This window comes from Pseudochaenichthys georgianus, chromosome 13 (assembly GCF_902827115.2).
Source record: "Pseudochaenichthys georgianus chromosome 13, fPseGeo1.2, whole genome shotgun sequence".
Classification (NCBI taxonomy): domain Eukaryota; kingdom Metazoa; phylum Chordata; class Actinopteri; order Perciformes; family Channichthyidae; genus Pseudochaenichthys; species Pseudochaenichthys georgianus.
In genome coordinates this window covers 36,268,728-36,288,128 of record NC_047515.1, presented here as the reverse complement: position 1 = coordinate 36,288,128, position 19,401 = coordinate 36,268,728, and the positions used below count along the sequence as shown (strand labels likewise).

The 19,401-nt window shown below is 42.9% G+C and overlaps 1 protein-coding gene across 1 annotated transcript in view; it reads right to left on the bottom strand.

Moving 5' to 3' along the window:
- The window catches only part of brwd1 (bromodomain and WD repeat domain containing 1), a 28,332-nt gene extending 9,601 nt beyond the window's left edge, over nt 1-18,731 (bottom strand). The window contains exons 1-29 of the mRNA XM_034097129.2: nt 18,427-18,731; nt 18,270-18,328; nt 18,132-18,161; nt 17,381-17,440; nt 16,072-16,222; nt 15,290-15,388; nt 14,329-14,489; nt 13,303-13,524; nt 12,655-12,755; nt 10,888-10,958; nt 10,515-10,615; nt 10,169-10,209; nt 9,963-10,064; nt 9,069-9,222; nt 8,848-8,982; nt 8,400-8,528; nt 8,108-8,256; nt 7,830-7,906; nt 7,472-7,705; nt 6,867-7,050; nt 6,451-6,532; nt 4,906-5,004; nt 3,672-3,742; nt 2,581-2,821; nt 2,253-2,369; nt 2,057-2,164; nt 1,843-1,967; nt 758-840; nt 536-647 (exon numbers count right to left, since the gene is read on the bottom strand). Of these exons, the coding sequence (XP_033953020.1) occupies nt 536-647; nt 758-840; nt 1,843-1,967; nt 2,057-2,164; nt 2,253-2,369; nt 2,581-2,821; nt 3,672-3,742; nt 4,906-5,004; nt 6,451-6,532; nt 6,867-7,050; nt 7,472-7,705; nt 7,830-7,906; nt 8,108-8,256; nt 8,400-8,528; nt 8,848-8,982; nt 9,069-9,222; nt 9,963-10,064; nt 10,169-10,209; nt 10,515-10,615; nt 10,888-10,958; nt 12,655-12,755; nt 13,303-13,524; nt 14,329-14,489; nt 15,290-15,388; nt 16,072-16,222; nt 17,381-17,440; nt 18,132-18,161; nt 18,270-18,328; nt 18,427-18,463 (3,335 nt within the window). The 5' untranslated portion in view covers nt 18,464-18,731. The remainder of the gene's footprint in view (nt 1-535; nt 648-757; nt 841-1,842; nt 1,968-2,056; nt 2,165-2,252; nt 2,370-2,580; nt 2,822-3,671; nt 3,743-4,905; nt 5,005-6,450; nt 6,533-6,866; nt 7,051-7,471; nt 7,706-7,829; nt 7,907-8,107; nt 8,257-8,399; nt 8,529-8,847; nt 8,983-9,068; nt 9,223-9,962; nt 10,065-10,168; nt 10,210-10,514; nt 10,616-10,887; nt 10,959-12,654; nt 12,756-13,302; nt 13,525-14,328; nt 14,490-15,289; nt 15,389-16,071; nt 16,223-17,380; nt 17,441-18,131; nt 18,162-18,269; nt 18,329-18,426) is intronic.
- Between the last annotated feature and the right edge of the window lie 670 nt (nt 18,732-19,401).

Here is a 19,401-nt window from a genome sequence, read left to right as displayed (position 1 = left end):
ACATGTTCATACATCCTTGGGCAAGATACTTAACCCCAAATTCCTGCTGATGGCCAACAGTGTGTGTGTGTGTGTGTGTGTGTGTGTGTGTGTGTGTGTGTGTGTGTGTGTGTGTGTGTGTGTGTGTGTGTGTGTGTGTGTGTTTACAGAATAGTAATGCATGTTACAAATAACATACAGATAACACACCTGTCATGACTCTTTATAACCACTAGTGGGCAGACATGCCATTTAGATACTGTTGACTGCAAAACTACAACTGAACACAAAAACATATTAGAATTGAACAACTAACGTTTATTGAAAACATGTTGGTACGAAATTAATTATATAGTCTAATTTGTGCTATTGTGGCAATCTAAGGAGGCTCTCAAACAGTGGCCAAACTTTGCTTCAGAATATTAAGATGTATTTCATTCATCCCCGAAGGGAAATACAGATCTTCACTCTGGTGTAATTTCACATTTCTATACACTTTACGTCCCGCACCATCCACTATTTCTACCCTCTTATGAGAAGAAGCATGATTTCTCACCTGACTTTGAAGCACTGGAAGAGGCTGTCGGGGTATTCGGACTGGTATGGCTCCTGACAGACGATCATCCCAAACCACCAGGCGTCGTCTATCACCGAGCGGAACCTGTCGTCTGCACAGGAGAGAAGATGTTCAAGAGGACGTAAACTGCCTGATAAAGAAAATACAGAGGATGCTTCTTGGCCTTGAAGCAAACATCTTCAACAGGATACACACACTTACTCGGTTGCCAGTTTCTCCGGAGCGCCTCGTCATAAGTCTGCCTCACCACGAGGAAATCGATCACGTCCGGCATGTCGTGATACCTGTGTGTGGGGGGGGGGTCAGTGGTCACTGTAATGGGGGAGTACTACCAACATACAACTTTATCCATAGAAAAACGAATCAAGCTGATGACTTCGCTTCACATATTACAGTACCAGTGTTCATTTCGTCAACGAAAACTATGACGAAAAATGTTCGTCCACGATGACGAGCTAAAAATAGATTCTTGATAATAAAAACTATGATGAAATATATATATGATGAGTATATTTTGTTTTCGTTGACGAGACGGGACTAAGGTGTGAAAATGCAGGATATTTTCCCCCAATTGTCCGTCTTGTCTGTCAAAATGCATCTTACGTTTCTAACTTGCAATATCATTATTTCCGCTCTCTTCACTCCAGAAGGGCGATCTCCCTGTGTCTCTCTGTGTGCGGGGCCTAACTCTCTGCCTCTCTCTCTCTCTGTGTGTGCGGGGGGCGGGGCCTAACAGACGCTGCAGCGGCGTGCAGATTTTGTAAGAGTAGTAGTACCGTTAAAAACCTTAACGATACCCGTTCCTAGATATTCAACAAGTAAATGTTGCTTTACGAATTTCAACACTTGATGCCGTCACCTTGATTCCAATTTCATAAACCTGTATGTGTCTAACTGAAGACTGACGTTTTGAGTTTTCGTCGACTAAAACTAGACTAAAACTATGAAGGATAAAAAGGACTAAAACTAACAACCATTTTCGTCTAAAGACTAAAACAAAAATGTACACTGTACAGTACCAAAACTACGGCCGCCCTTTAGTTATTTATTATCATCATAATTTCGAGCATCAGTCTTTTGAATTAAAATATCAAACAGACCAAAATCTCTTTTCATCATTTGTAATCGAGACAAATTTGATCATTTTCAAGGGGGTTGAATTCAAGTACATTCAGTTCAAATAATGCTCAGGCAAACACCCCCTTTTTCTTGGGGTGCTTCTGGTAGGAAAACATGGATCAAAACGTTCACACAAAGGAGGCAGTAAATGAAGTTGAGCTGCTCACTTGACAGAAAAGGACTTGTCTGATATTTTTCCGGTGCCGTTGTCGATGAGCGTCAGCTTCAGACAGCAGAGCGTGGGAGGAGACACTTCATATTTGATCCCAGTGATCTTCACAAACTCCTGGTCCTGGAATACAAACAGCAGGAAGTGCATTTAATTTGACGTCAGTGCAATTGGTTTGTGTTTTTCTGTGAGAGAGACTTTATATTTCTTACCCGCAGCTCCATTTTCTTCCAGGGCTGTTTGTCTGAGTTGATGGGGTACAGGTTGCCGCGGCTCACCGTCTCCACGTAGGCCTCGTGTCCCTGCCGGAAGTAGATCACCTGACAACACACACACACACACAGATTCACAGCATCTTTAAACATCCCAACTAAAGAAATGTTTCTTTATAACATCTCATGTTCGTACCTCATCGCCCATTTGGGGAACAAAAGGAGACTTCCTGGGAATGACGTCGGTGATCCACGGTGACGGTCTGAACTCGTTGGACACTTCTCTGTTGATGGATGGTCTGACCTTTGGACGCTGAAAGGAGAAGATGTAGAACGATAAGCAAGTGAATATGAACCTATTTTATAATATTTGTTATAAAATGTATCATAATAATTCCTCGCTGACAGAAACAAAGACTGAACAACGGTTATTAGCTAGGGACGCCTATTTACGGTCATTTGAGCCAGGAGGGATTTGGTCAGTGACACATCAGCATTAGTCTGGATACTGAATCAAAACTCACTCTGGGCGTCTTGCTCTTTGCTTTCTTGGATTTCCCTTTGCTTTTCTTGCCAGCTCTTTCCTCCTCGTCGCTCTGCTGCTGCTGCTGTTGCTTCTCCTCCTCTTCCTCGTTCTCCTCCTCCTCTTCCTCTTCGGAGCTGCTGATCCTGCGCTGGGCTCGTTTCCGCGATGATAACGGGGTGGAGGGCTGCAGGTTGATACCAGCGTCCGCCGTCCAGTCAGAGTACTCGCTGGACGTGTGGCTGTCGAAGAAAGAAACAATTCAAAGTCTCATAAATTATTACAGGCAATAAAAAGCGAATATAGAACATGTCTCCCCTATCATTTTCTAATCATAAATCTAGTCGCCAGAAGCAAAATGCTAACGTTATGCTATGAACGAACTACAGCAGGGTCGCTGCTTCAACGTCACACCAACTTAAGATCCATATTCAAACATACAGATTCAAAATGGTACAAGTTGAAGCGTTTGTTTTAACAGTCTGCAGGAGGCAGGGACTTGCTTTCAAGCAGAACAGGGCAAACTAACTTAGCGGGGGTGTCTACGTGTTCGGTGTAATTACGTACAACGTCTTCGACAACTTCTGTAGTCCTATTCAGCCACTTGGTAACAACCATCGTTTTTCAGACACGTAAAATCACCAGTGGGGTGTCTGCTGATGGATTTAATGTCGTAGAACAAAACGTGATCCGTCTCTTGACTTTGTGTCAACCACAGACCTTATTTGCGAGAAATCCCATTGGCTGTGAGACGAGGGAACCAGAAGTGGTCAAATGCTAACTCACTTGCGGGTTTTAGGACTCGTCACTGCACCACTCTATTGTCTAGCGGCGCTCCAACACATTGTCCGTGATAGGCTAATGGGCGGGACATCTCTAAGTGGTCGACCAATCACAGCAGACCCGGGAAATGTAATTAAAGCATGGAAACTTAACACAGGAGAGGCACAAAATAAGAACATGAACCTGAAAGTAAGTCAAATATGTCCTCGTTAAAAAGTAGTGATTCAATGTTTGTGCAACGATGAAACTTTTGTATCTTTATCTGGTACTCTTAACAAGTTCAGATAAGAACACGTAACGACTTTTTACCTTGAGCTGTCACTTTTCCACTCTTCCTCATCATTGGATGAATTCATTTCACTGCCATCCAACTCGCCCTCCTGAAGAGATAGAAGAAATAAAAAAGGGAATGGTTTCAAATCCAGCTGATGATCCAGCAGATCCAGAAGACAGCAGATGCATATAAATAACACTTTAACGGAGTCACAGACAGGCTTGGGGAGTAACGGATAACATGTACGGGATTACGTATACAGGACACAAAAAAAAAAGGTAACTGTATTCTCCTACAGGTACCTCGTCATTCTAACAGATTACATGTTTAAAGTAACCCTCCCAGCCCTGGGGCCTCATGTATAACGCCGTGCGTGTGTATAACCACCCTTGATGAGAAACTGTAAGAAGTGATCGGGGAGTGGAGTCATGACGACTGGATCTGAATTATGTTTCTGTATTTGGTGGTTTGTGTCCCAGCTGTCGATCAGCTGTGCGCAGCGTCTCCTCTGCAGCCTGTGCATCTCAACCCCCCTCCCCGCAGCAACTCTATATCCACCAGTTAAAGGAAATACAACCAATGTGTTGTGTTATATTAGTTGTACAATTTACCACATAGCCTATGGTGTTCTTAGTTTCCATACCTCCTGTGTTTTACGAGCGACTTATCAAGTCTTGGCAAGCGGCATAAAACACGATTAAACGTGATAGTATATAAAACCATGCTCGTATCTACAACCTATAGAATTGCAAAACGGCGTCAGTTTAGACGTAATTCTGTCCTCCTGCTTACCGCATCATTTATGAGAAAACATTTCATAACATTAACACAACATATTCGAGGTGGTTTTAAATAACATATCCGTATTTATTTATTTCTCCAAGTTATGTTTTTGTGTGCACTGAGGAGTCTCAAGCAGGCGTTTGTTTAATCTTTTTAAGATTGGCTTTAATCAATGTTTGAAAATGAATACTTCATATATGATAAATGAGAGGTAACATTTTGTTTATGGTATTTTTTCCACATATTTCTCTCCATCCTTCCTTCTGCCAACGGTGTCGCAGTTTCTCGTCTCTCCCGTTGTTGTGCTTAGTGCTTAGCATGGGTTAGAGTTTTCGTGGAGGACCGCACGTTTTCCCGTCAAGTTAGTATTTTATAAATCGCAAACATTGCGTAGAAACTGGCGTACGCCCTTTTTTGAGCGTATATCCCTTTATAAATGAGGCCCCAGGTCCCAGTGGAGTGGAGGGTTGATACCTCGCTGTGTACCTCTGAACTGGCCGTCTCCTCCCCCTCCTCACAGGACAGGTCCATGAACTCCAGCACTCCGTGTGATCGCCTCGCAGCTTCATCCTCGTCCGAGTCGTCCTGAGGGACAGATGGAGCGGACTCAACACCAGTGCGAATATTTGTACAGAAATAGTTGTAAACAAATCATACAGGGACGGACTGGGACTGAAAAACAATAACATTTCTGAATGGAAAGAGTTAATTGACATGGGCTACATAACATTCGAAACCGGCCACAACTGTAGGTTAAAGGTTCGACCCGGTTCTTAAACTCCACCCCTGCATGGCACCACTTGTGTGGGCTGGGCTGAGTCAGAGTCCAGGGCAGCAGGAGAGTCAGTTCACCAGTCTGCATCGATCTATGATTGTATGTGGGTCATTCTAACAGTGTTATAAAGTAGTTTGAAGGAGGGGCATCACAGCTTCTTTCCCACTTCAAAGAGTTACTTTTCATTCTGGGCAAAGCCGTAGTGGCTGACAAAAAATGACTTGAGCACAAAAAAAACTCCCGGAGTGTTGTTCCGGTGCGCTCGCTGCATATGGAAACGCAGCAGCAGCCGTGTCACAAGGCCTTCATCTGAACTCATAATATTATTGGAGATATCTTTACTTGACGAGTAAGAACCAAACAGTCGCCATCTGTCACCCATCACATTGGAAATATTTTATATCCACACAACAAGAGATTGTTATTCTGTCAGGCCCCATTTTATATCACAGACGTTGTCTTTATGTAAGATTATATCAAAAACTAAAAAGTGACGGAGCCTTGGCTGTGAGAGATCATACATTTCCCCTCCATCTGGTTTCAAACCTGCCGTTTCTTACAATACGGTAGAGACTTTCTATTGATACATTACAGAATATGGGTACATGTTACATAGTTACTCTTGGAATAAAACCACATTGTACATTTATAATATTTATATAATATCTTCAATATTTAATATTATTATGTCATATATTTATGTATATATATATGTGTATGTATATATATATATATATATATTTATATATATAATACCTTGTTAAATTCAACATGTATATTTTCTACTTTCTATTTTATTTCTAGTTTTTAATTTTTATTTTAAAATGCTTTGTCTTTTTATGCTGCTGCAACACAAACATTTCCCAAATTGGGATCAATAAAGTAGAAGAAGGAGAATTGGGGAAATGGTCACACATGCAGAGCACACAGCACACACAGTGAAACGTGTTCTCTGCATTTAACCCATCCTAGTACCAGGAGTCTAGTACCAGGAGTCTAGTACTAGGAGTAGTGGGCAGCTATTGCACAGCGCCCGGGGAGAAATGGGAGTGAGGGGGGAAGGGGGGTGTCCGGTGCCTTGCTCAAGGGCACCATGGCAGGGCAGGAGGTGAACTGGGACCTCTCCAAGTAGCAGTCCACACTCCATATTTTAGGTCTGGTTGGGGACTTGAACCGGCGACCCTACAGCTCCCAGTCCAAGCCCCACTGACTGATTTTAGACCTCCTACATTGAAGCAAAGTAAACAGAAACGTACTCGACAGATAATGCGTCTCTTCTTGGCGTTGTACAGAGACATCTCCTCATCTCCTCTGGCTGTTCGAAAGTTCTCCTGCTCCCTGAAAAACAATGAATAGTAACAACATTTAGTGCAACATTAAAAAAAAATGCTGTTGCTTGCTGGGCGCATTTAGACATATGCATTTTTAAAACACCACAGAGAGCTCAGACTTTTTCAGTCAAAGCCTTCCAGGTGATGGCGAAGTCAAGACTGACCTCGCCATCACCTGGAGACAAAGTACGAAAACAGGAAGTGGGATGGTAGCAGAGCTTCACACGGATGTTAAAAATGATAAATGTTCCTCTGTAAACTAGCTAATTATGGTCAACCTAAAGTCTGTGTGTGTGGTTGGTTTCTCTGAATGGTAGATGTAGTTTGTCCCTCTCAGGTACCTGTAGCTGCTGGGCGCCACCTCCGGCACCACCACCCTGCGCCTCCAGGCCTGCAGGTCCCTCTCGGTGGCCATCTGGCTGCGAGGGGCGTTCTGGTGCATCTGCCGGACCCCCTCCACCTGTCCGCTGCGGCGCAGACCCACGTTGGGGGGCGACTGCACGTCCGCTCGTTCATTCACAGACGCTGTAAAGAAGGACAAACATTAACCTTCAGTAAATGGAAGCTGTAAGTGTAGCCTTACAATGTTGTTATTTCATTAGAAGAGATATTTCTCCAAGTCATAATATAGTCATTTGCTTGTTTCATTATTTTATATACGTGTGTAATTGAGAGTAACAGTGTGAAAAAAGTTGTAGCATGAAACTAACAAGGTGATGTTGTCTGTATAAACAATGATGTTTCAAAATGTTAAAGTTAAATTCATTAATTTAGGCCACTTTGATTATGTGTTTTCCTGCCTAAGGACTGCAGACAGAAATAAGCTTTCAGCTATAATCTGACATATAGCATGTTTTTATGAAGTAAGTTCATCAACAACACTAGATTGTAAAACAGATTGTAAATTCCTTTTGATTCAAGTGACTAAAAAAGTCCTCACTGATACCTCTGCGTGGGGTGCTTGGTGCCGGTACCAAGAATAGTCCCTGAGCCTCAGCTTGCCCCTCCGGTGCTGCTGCGGCCCCCGGAGCGGCCTCCCCCTCCCCGGGCTGGCCCTGCTGGTCCTGCTGGAGCTGCAGGTTTCGGATGGCCTCGTCCAACAGGGTGCTGCGTCTGATCGCAGCCTCGTCGTGCTCTGAGGTCTGCTGGCTGATCACCTGCTCCACCACCTCGCCGTCACCTGGAGGCAAAGTCATGAAACAGGAAGTGAGATGGTAGCACAGGTTCACAGAACTTAAAAGTCCTGACTAAAACTGTGAAATGGATATAAAAAAATACAATTGTGTGGTTGGTTCAATTCTTACTGGTGGCGACGTATCCCAGCTGAGGAACCAGGTGTTCGGCAGCAATGTTCTCCCGGCCTGGGACGAGACGCTGGTACCTGGAAATCAAGTAAAGACATTACTTAACTGCATGAATAAATGAAGACAGATTTTATGTTTAACACAGCTGAAGGGTCATCCATCTTTAACTCAAACCAATATTTTTAACTGCTACTTCCTGACGGTTTTTATTATTTTATTGCATGGACCTAACATTCAAAAACATGAGCCGTAGGTATAAATAAAGATTGGATGTCTACTTTGGTGGATGGGGGTTTCCGTCCACGTCCACCAGGAAGGGTGGGGGCATGAGATGGGGGGCCTGCTGCGTCTGCTCGTCCAGCACGAAGCCGTTGGTGTCCCGGATCAGCGGCCGGTAGTCTGTGTGGAAGAACACCTGGTCTGGAAGCTGTGAGGAGACCAGGGGAGAGGAAGTGTAAGACACCCTGAAGCTTTGGTCACTCAAGTGAACACAAATATAACCTTTCATCCGGTTACAATAATACATTGTTTTTGTAAAGATTGAAATGTGCATGCGACACGTTTCCATACCTTTTCATACGGCTTGGAGCTGCCGAAACCAAAGATGAGCAGATGGCCATGAGAGTCCGTGCAGGCGAAGCGATGACCATCTGGGGTGAACTTGCAGTCAAAAACGGCCCCGTGTCCCTGGCCCTCAATCTGTGAGAGAAACAAAATCACAACAGGACAAAAGTCATTATGTAGATCGTGAAGCAGCCGAGAACTACACCGTGAAAGACTTTGAAGTTACGGCACATCTCCTCAGTCAGTGTTTTAATCCCTGGTCACCTGGCCCAGCTAGATATGTAAACCCCGGCTACTGCCATGGGCGAATGTCACAGTTTTTTGCCTATGGCAGTATATAGGGCGAATGCCTGCCTATTTAAAAAGGTGCATCCCTAGTATTGTTTGTTTATCGCGTCACAGAATGGTTTTGTTTACCATGATGTAATGTCATGTTCTCATCGTGTCACTGTACCATGTTGAAGTAGTGCTGCGTGTTGGTTCCTCGCAGCAGATCCCATATGAAGACGTTCCCGTCGTGGCCGGCAGACAGGATGATCCGGGGGTCGAACGGGTGCGGCTCCAGGACGAACACCTCGGCCTCGTGGCCCTGAAAACACAGCTCCTGTTAGTCTGTGTGGGGGTGGGGGGGGGGGGGGGGTTAGCTCTGTGTTCTAGTAACAGAAGCATGATTACTTTAAGGATATGTAGCAGCTGTCCTGTGTAGGAGTTCCACACTTTGAGGAGATGGTTGTTAACGGCCGTAATGACTGTGTTGTCGTGGCGGTCCCACGCTACCATGGTGACTTTGGGTTTGAAGTAGCTCTCCTCTTCGCTCATTGGTTCAACGCTGAGAAAAAAACACAACAAATCAGAAAAAAAAACACTCGGTAAGGTACACCTCATTATTTATGATCTAATAGAGTTTCATTATATCTGAACACAAACGAGAATACAAATTGTCAGCTTGTATCTGATGATGTATTTTCCTGAATGATCCCTTTTTTCTGTATTTCCTGTTGCTAACACATCTTTCTCTAGTTCTCTCTCTATGTCTTCTTCAGATGAACACAAATACAGAGGACACATCTAAGGGCCGTCTCCACATAGCATGTTTTCTGAGCGTCTTTTTCCAATTGATCCCATCGAGAACATGCCGTCGCATGCATCCGCCTTCAAAAAAGAAATGCCGTTTCTGACAGTGTTTGGCGAATGGAAACTGTCATGACAAAGACAAAGTGTGTGACTTTTATCGTCCTCCTCCCTCACTATACGACTGTCAGACTGAGCAGTGAAGCTCATCCATGCAAAGTTTCAGAGTAAGCATCTTCCGGTTGATTGTAATAGCGAAGAAACATGTCACACACACATATAGTAGCGTAAACAGCTGATCAAATCCAAAGGGGAAACGCTGGTCTTTCAGAGAACAGCAACGATACATCGAGATATCGGTTTCCAATAAAAAATGAAATGTTTTTTGATGAAGTACATAGAGTAGGCTCTGCCTGGCGCCTTACTGCCTGAACAAAGACGCCATGTGGACACAGGCCCCAAGGAATCCTCACTGCCGAACATTAAAGAGCTCCTTACCCCGGCAGAGTGGCGGCCATGTTGAGCAGGAGGCTCCTCCACTGCTGCCGCTGGTGGAGCTTCCAGATCCGGGCGGTTCCATCTCGACTCCCACTCACAAACCTGAGACAGGACAACACCCCACATCACACCACTGTGTACACATCTGTATTTAATTCAGTATGACAGAAAATCAATGATGAGTAAGCAAAGTGATCGCACTATACCTTTCCCCTGAGTGGCAAAATTGGATGCTATCAACTTTGTCCTAAAAGAGAGCGGAGACATGGAGAGTGATCATGAGTCTTTTGTAATGTAACTGCTGAAAGTTTAATATGTTACATTACTTGTTAGACGCTTTCATCCAAAGCCACTTACACTACAACACTGTGGGCAATTTGGGCTGAAGTGTCTCAGGGACACAACGACATGCGGACTGTAGTGGGGTTTGAACCTGTGACCCGCTGATCCCAACACCAACGTACTAGTCCACTGCACCACAGCCACCATGTTAAATGGTATCGGTGTGTTGCATCATGCTACACAGAGATGGGCTTTAGAGACGTTTCTCACCGTGTGCTCGTGCAGCTCGGATACCTTCTCTGGACTCCCGCCTCCAAGGTAGTATATTCGGATGACATCGTCAGTACTTCCTGTTACTAAGAACATCCCACCTGAAAATATAAAAAGTTAACTTTAATGTCGGTAATAAAGATATGCTCATAATAATATATATAATAATAATAATTTTATTATTTTTCTGTTAGATTTTATGTAAAAATATGAATTCTTATTCTGAACGAAAAGCATCTGGGGACAGATCGGGTAAATGAATACAAGTTTTTTGTTTTTTTAAATGCCTTGAAGAGAACACATTCAGGCCTTTTCAATACAACAGATACTAACATTTAATAACAGTCTACCTGAAATGAATATAAATAATTACCCGGGCTGAATGAGGAGCACACCGTCTGGACTCCTGGCCTCGGACGCTCTGTAAACTTGTGTGGCCGATCGCTGTAGGACAGGAGAGAACATGTTACAGATTTGATACAGAATAGGATATATTTTACTGCAAAAATGCATTGAATGTAACACAAAAACTAAAATACTAAGTAAAAACACACAATATTTGGCAGAAAAACAATAAGAGATCTCTGAATCCTTTAAGAGGCTTTCCGTTAGCAGATGTTCAACATGCAGAACCAGTTTATTTAATGGTCTATCCTTCAAATCTATCCGTTCAACCTCATCCAACCCGCATTTCAACTGCATGACAGAAAGGATTCACAGTCAGGTGAGATACTGGTCTGCCATATCTTTGTCATGCAGGACTCATCTCCATACATACCTGCAGGGAAAGGAGAACTGCTGATATCTTACCGTTTATCTTGTTAAGTAGTTGCTTGCCTTTACAACTACATGCTTGTGAGTAACACCTCGCCTTGCTGCAGTAAACGTTTACATAACAGCCCATAGTTTAGCATGTTTGCTTTTAGCCTCGTCGGTTCAACTGATGAACAATGTTAACATAACAGTTTATTTTCCTTTCAATCAATAACACACTGATCTCAATCCTTGCTTCTTTATAAGCTTACGTTCACACCAGACACAACGGGTCAAGTTTGCCGCGTCATTACTTGTGTTTACTTGTGTCACTCAAACTACACGTGCCGGCTTATCGCCATGTAGATACTAACAACGATTAATCAAGCATGGTCAAAATCACCAGTGTTGCTGCCTTGTGTGTTGTGTGGTCGTCCCAGATACGTAAAGAAGCCAAACACTGCAGTCTCTGGGTTCATCACATCACCCGGGGACAAACATTGCTAAGACAGAGCGTGATTCAGACAGCGAGTCACAAGTCAGCTGAATTGATCTTAGTTATCACAGTCGTATGGACCCAAAATAAACATATTTTGCAGTGATTTAATTGCAATGCATGCATCAAAATCATGCCCAAATATCGATATAGCAGTGGCGAAGCGTGTCTATCACACACACACACACACACACACACACACACACACACACACACACACACACACACACACACACACACACACACACACACACACACACACACACACACACACACACACACACACACACACACACACACACACACACACACACACACACACACACACACACACACACACACACACACAAATCCTGAAGTCAAATGTAATACCCTTTAAGACCCTTTCCACACATTTTAAGACCTCATCGCCACTTTGAGTTTTAACCGGTTACCTTGGCGACACACTTTACCTCACATTCACTATATACAGTATTGATTGTCTTTCCTCCTTATCTTCCAACCGTTTGGACGCAAACTTGCATTTCTCCATAACGATGCTGTTTAACAAGCGGCGTAAACGGACCTTGTCCTGTTCAGATGACGTCAAATCCAACGGGATGCCAGAAATAAACTACACAGAATCACACTACACACCTACGCAATGATTACATTCAGGCAGACTGTAGAATAAAACCTCTTTGGACCATTTATACACTTATTGAAAACAAGCTACAAAATGTAATACCTTGGAAAATGCCGTTTAATACCCTTCATTTTTTATAAAAAAAAGATGTATCTACTTTTTAAGACCCCGCGGACGCCCTGTACACAACACACTGCAGGAGAGGGAAAACCGCAACAAGCATAATAAAGCCTCTTGAACATGTTCTGTTTAAAAGCAGCACTCACCTAAAGTTGATGTTGTTGACGTCCCACTGCCAGAAGCAGACGGTAGCATCCGTTCCAGTGGAGAGCATGTAGCGCTTTGAGCCCTTAGCAAACGGTGAGAACTGAAAAACAACAAATCAACATCTCAATCACTCAATTTAAATTTAAATCAAGACATGCATTCTTCATGAAGCGTCCCCACAGAATCCTGTGCAAACATGTTTTACACTTAGCCGATGCAAGATGTCATTGCAATAAAGAGATGATGCAATGATGGCTGATGGGGACATCTTTTTTGTACAAAACAAGTCTTTGCCAGAGCTGCTACCGCACCTCCTCATGAGTTCTTTTAAGGCAGTGTCAAAGCAGCAAAGGTATATACTACCCCCCAATGTGTTCTTAAAGTACGAAATGTATGAATGAATGTATTGGTGTGGAATACTACTGTGAATATTTGTTTTTATATATTTGAGGATAGAAATAAACGTTGGATTCATGGTGGCTAAACTGGACGTCAGAGAGATCAACAGATGACGACGGACAGGAAGTAAACACTAACGCGAACAACAGAAGACAGAGAGGAAGTAAATAATACCGGGAACAGTGTATGGGCTCTGGAAGGGTTTAAAGACTGGTTATTGGAAAATAAAATGCCAGAGGTGTGTTTACCTGTAGGGAGGTAATGGATCCGCTGTGCCCCTGCAGCACAGCCACGGGGGCACAGGTACGAAGGCACCACACACGGATGGTCTTGTCACAGCTTCCTGCGGCGATGAGCGTGTTCTCATAATTAACCGCCAGGTCTGTGATCTCTGCGGAGTGTCCTCGCAGCGTGGAATGAAGCCTTCCATCGAACGAAGACCAAATCTTCACCAAACAGTCGTCTGAGCCCTGACGGAAAAAACATAACAATTTCTTGTTTAATAATCTATTCTAGTATGCATTCAAAGATGGTGGCGACCTACCGATTAAAATCCTCCTATGACTGGAGCAACTTACATCATAACAACATCATATGTAGGTGCAGTCCCAAATGAGGCATGGCAATATGTTCAATTTAAGATTGATATTGTTTTACGAGACTAGATATCATTGTGGTGCCTTTGAGGTGGATCAGTAGTCCATTCGTTGGGTCATTTTTCTTGGCACAGAGTGAGTGACGATGACGATGTGACTCCTTTGTACGGAGTAGACATTCACGAGTGTTGCTGTATTTTATGTGTTTATGTGTTAGCATGTGTTAAGCTAAACATGTGGTATTTAAGCTAGCAGTATGTTAGCTAGCTCTGTTTGTGAAATGTCACTGTATCTGCAGTAGTAGTACACGTCTTGTGTTTATTTTATACAGTACAGTTTTCAAATTTCAAGAAAAGATAAGCCTCGTCTCTTTTTTGGAAAACTTGTGCAGGTGAGCTAGCTGTCTAGCTTTGCCAAGGAATACGCACTGCAAGGGCAGGGTAATCCTCTTACATCTAAATATAATATCGTAGGTGCCGTCTTATCCAGTGGTAAATGCTGCAGTACAATAAGTGATGTAATTTTCGTAATTCAGCAGATTGTTTCAAATATATATAATGTGCCTATGATTTACTTGTATTGTTAACATTTTGCGTGAAAGCATTAACAGTCAACACTACATTGATATTGAGGTGTATGGTCAGGGAGACTGGGATGTGCTCCCAGGTGAAATCTTACTGTGAAGATCCTGAGACCGGTGCGATCGAAGGCGATACAGTACACTGCAGACAGATGGCCCAGGATCCGCCGGTGCAGCCGCATGCGCTCATAGTTGCTGACGGGGTTGATGGAGCTGAAGCGCTGCACTCCTGTCAGCTCTCTGCCTCGATGGATCTCCACTGCAGGTGACAAGATGCCAACCATCAGAATACAGTCATACAATTAAATGGCTGCGACAAGGAGAGGCATTCAAAAAAGCCAAGCAGCTCCAAATAAATGTTCCAATTCCCATTGATCCATTTAATTTAAAGGTCCCATGTCATGGCCATTTCTACTGATCATAATTCCATTGTTGAGGTCTACTAAAATACATTTATATGAGCCTAGTGGCCGTCTGCGAGACAGCGAGACACAGCAAAACCCAGCCCGAGCACACACACCCACAGCCTGGCTGGGAGTTTGTGTTTGTGCTCCCACAGCGACTCACAGCCTTGCCGCATCCCGCCGTCTCAGGGAGGAGAAATCGGTGGAGCTGCAGCTGAGAAAAGATGGTGTGTGTGTGTGTGTGTGTGTGTGTGTGTGTGTGTGTGCGTGCGTGCGTGCGTGCGTGCGTGCGTGCGTGCGCGTGTTTGTGTGAGGAAGTCCGCGGATTGGTCAATTTGGACCAATCCACGGACTTAACGTAACGACTCCGCGGACGTAACAGCTCCACGGATTGGTCCATTTGGGTATGGGCACGTCACAGTACCCAGGAAGAAAAATAAAAATCTCCAACGAGGCGTTCTGGGGCAGCATAGACAGGTCTTTTCTGTGTTAGAGTTGTACTCGCTACAGGGTGTACTTTGAGGGTTTGTGACTTTGCAGACCGTTTACATGCAGAAAAACCTTCATACCACACAAGGGGACGGGTAATAACCGGAAAAGCACGACATGGGACCTTTAAGAATAATAGAGAAATATTGAGAAAGGTCGGACTTACCGAGGTGTGGAGGTTTTTTGCAGTTGAAAGGCCTCTCTGGTGGTCTGCCCCGGTGAAGGGCTGCATATGATGAAGCTTTGAACCGCACACTGTCGCAGTCTGAGAAACACAAAACAGATCAGAGTGATTCAGTGGATCTACCAGCTGTGTGTGGGAGAGGATATGATCATGTCTGCCATCTGCACAAGCCAAGAAACTATTCATATCTTTATATAATGTCAAAGTAAATATTATCAGTGTAAAAGGAAGGCTTGGGGAGACACGGATTACATGTTACATGATTACGTAATCAGGAAAATGGTAACTGTATGCCGCCCAGTTACATGAAAATAATCAGATTACTGTTACATTTCTAAAAATTGTGGATAGTTAGCAACATGTTAGTAAAAACCTGAAAAGAGCAGATTGCGTTAGTTGTAAAAGGATCAGATTTTATTTCTGCTTTTTGAAACTGTAGTATGTGCTCATGTGTTCATTGATGGTGTTTAGGTTACTGCCTGAATATGCTGAATGAAAGGCAGATTTTCCTATAAATAAAATGATGCTAAATATCTTGGTTTCTTCTTTTATAAGGTTCTGTTGTCTAACATAATACATTTAGTTAATCAGATAATATGTTTGTATTGTGATACTCAGATTAGGATACTGATGACATTTTCTTTTTGGACAGGTAACTAGTAATTGTAACTGAAATCATTGTTGAAGTAACCATCCAAACCCTGGTAAGATGCATGTAGAAGCTCAGTAACATCCACACTATAGTTTCCATTAAGACTGTTTACCTTTTGCCGTCCTGAGCATTGACTGCTTCCCGGACCCCAGGAGGGAGTGAACTCCTGGGACACATGATGGCACATCTTTGTCAAGAATTGGTCCGATCTGCTTGCATATTTGTAGCAAATGGTCTGGTGAAATATGTCTGTTTGCTGCAACCTGTCAGTGCAAACAAAGACAGAATAGTGACGTGAATAATCACTGCTTAAATAATTGGTCAAATCAACGTCAGTTAGATAATAGAGTATGAAATGTAAACACCAGACAACGTTCTTCAATTTAAGGATTTGCTGCTCTCGTGTAAATCAGAGACAGTTAAGTAGGTTTACACAGACAATGAATTTGTGTACGTGCAAAATGTTGCTTACATAAATACAGTAAGAAAAATGAAGCGGTAAAGAAGGAGCAAAAATATAACTATTATATCATTTAAAAATAAAGAGAAAATATTTACAGCAAATATACATTTGAAAAAATGTAAAAGAAATAAAGATATGACAAATTAATCTGAATATTAAATGTCCAGTATGTCAGGGTTTAGAGTTGTGTTGTATTTAGTGTAAAATTAAACATATTTCAATGTTTTCTGATATTTTTTAAATAATTAATCAAGACATGAAATTCGTTTTAAACTGCCCCTTAATCGGGTTTTAAAGGATATAATGAAAAACAGAGGTATTGTCAAGTAATTGAAAGTTTTCCTCATACAAATGGCAAGCATAAAACACATTTGTTGGTGGATTCTTGGTCTGAGAGTATATATAAAAGGTGAATTTGAATGCATTTGTGATAAAGTGTTGTAAATAATATTCCAGGTTGCTCTAAGAACGACTTGAAAAGTAGAAATGTCTGACTGACAGCCGTAGTTGGTGGTTTCATGTGCTGCTTCACCACTCGTATTCTGAGAGGCGGGGCTTATTATGCAGAACCTTCTCCTTTTATGGACCAATCACAGCGCAGGTCACATGCAAAACAACGCAGAGACAGTGCATCTCGGCCTCTGATTGGCCAGTTGAGCCGCCTCGACGTAGCAAAGAAGCCGAACAACCGACCCTTTCTGCAGCACAACAGTCGGGGCTAAATATCATAAAACGATCTATCAAAATACAGTTTTCGGAGCCAAAATGTCGTTCAATCCAAAAAATTAAGTCAGCGGGAACGACTTGTGACCTTGTCAATCATTCCGACTCGAGAAAATCCCACAGTAGTTAAGCAGGAAATAGAACAAAGAGCGTAAACAAGCACAGCGCATGGACACAGAGTCCTGTCACAACACAATAACAAAGACATAAACACAGATATTAAGTTAAAACTCACCACGTCTTCGTATGTTCTCGGGTGCTCGTTTCCAAGCCAGTCCAATCTACCGGGTAATAGCTGTCGAAAACAGAGTTTGTTAAAGCGAACACCAGCATCTACACATTACGATAGTACAAAAGAGCCGGTGATCAAAGTCATGGAGGTATTACAAAATAAGTGGGACAAGTTTGAGGTCGAGAATCAGTCAGAAGCAGTGGGAAAAGTACACCGATCTTGTACTAAAGTAAGAGTAGCAACACCACCATAGTATTAAGTAAAAGTCCTGAATTCAAAATGGTATTCAAGTAAAAGTAGAAAGGTAGTGGCATTCAATTAGAAGTACTAATTATGCAGATTGACCCATTTTCAGAATAATATAGATCATGTGTGTTGATTATAATTATTAATGCATTAAAGGTCTATCAAAGCTGCTAAAGGTGCAGCTTGTTTGAATTAGTTTGTATACTGCAGGGTAGCTTGTGTAGGTGTAACTAAAGTCTTATTTAAGTGTTGATTATATTTCACATAATGAATCCAAATGTGCAAAGTAACTAAAGGTTTAACTAAATGTACAGCATTTACCTCTGAAGTGTAATGGGGTAGAAGTACAAAGCAGCAACACATGTAAATACTCAAGTACAAGTACCTCAAAATTGTATTTAAACACAGTACTTGAATACATATACTTAGTTAATTTACACCACTGTTCAGCACCGACAGACAGCAGCTAGCAGATAACAAGCAGCCTCTGCAGCAGGGACATACACACCTGATGTTCCTCCAGTTCACTCGCCAGGACCTGCAAGGGATCAAAACACACATTAGATTGCCTCTATTACAAAACTAGCTAAGGCAACTATTTTGAAAATACTACACACACTGTTCTAGTCAAAGCACAGCAGCTCACCTCAGCTGCTCTCCGACATGGACCCGTTGTTAGGAAACGAGAAATCAGGTAATAGAGCTCTGCAATGAAACAGATTAGAGAAAATAAATGATATCAATTAGCAGGAGCGTTCACGTTGTAAATTAAGCTATCATTGGGTTTACTTTTTGCGGCTTACCCGACTCAAGGAGCGAAATGTTCCGATGTTTGGCCATTGTGATTCGGCCGTGATTTGGAGAGGTGAAACAAATGTTAAGGCTAACTTTAGGACTACACAGACGAGGATATATTTATTTAATTTCGGTTACACAGCTCTGACCCCCCTCCACGGTTGCTCCCGCTTTCTATTCAGCCTGTTTGCAGTCGCCATTGGAAGGATGAGGGCCCCAGCGCGATACGACTTACTTCCGCCACAGCGGAGTAACACCAAGCCGCCAGGAAGTGAGCCGGCCGTTGAAGCCGAGTTTTGGAACGCTCGTAGTGGTCAAACGGTGGCACTACAGCTCCAGTGACGTAATTTAGGCCCATAAAGACTTTTCCGCATTGACTTACATTGGAAAAGAGACGTCAGTAAATCCGCGCATAATTTTTTTTTAGACATATAATCTACCCAATACGAACACTTGTATAGCCCTTATTTAAATCATTAGGTTGTAAAAGTTGTAAAAAGAGCTGAAAGCTGAATCCACCACCAATCTCCCCACCATTAATTTGGCTGAGCCGAGAGCGGCAGATCGGAGGCGGGGCTCAAGGGGAACTCAAGTGCGCATGCTCAGTGCAGATGATCCGGGTACTTTCTGAATCTACAGTCGCTCTATTCTGGGCTTCATGCGCCACTGAGCGGCTCTCGTATGAATGAACGGATCTCCGCTTCCGGCGCTGTATCCAGTTCTCTTTATACATCCATGAGTAACACAGGAAAAAGGGGGTTGGGAAGCGAAGAACACTTTCTGCAAAAGACTAAAGTGTGCGTTAGCTCGTCCGTTAGCAACATCGGTACTATTTTATGTGAGTCACGTATTGTCTCGAAATCCAAATCCACTTGTTAAAAAAAATAACATTAAAGAAATAACAACAAATATATATTACAAACGGCCGCCCACTTGTTTGTTCTCACCGAGCTCGTGAGTTCTGCACATGACGTCATAGTAAC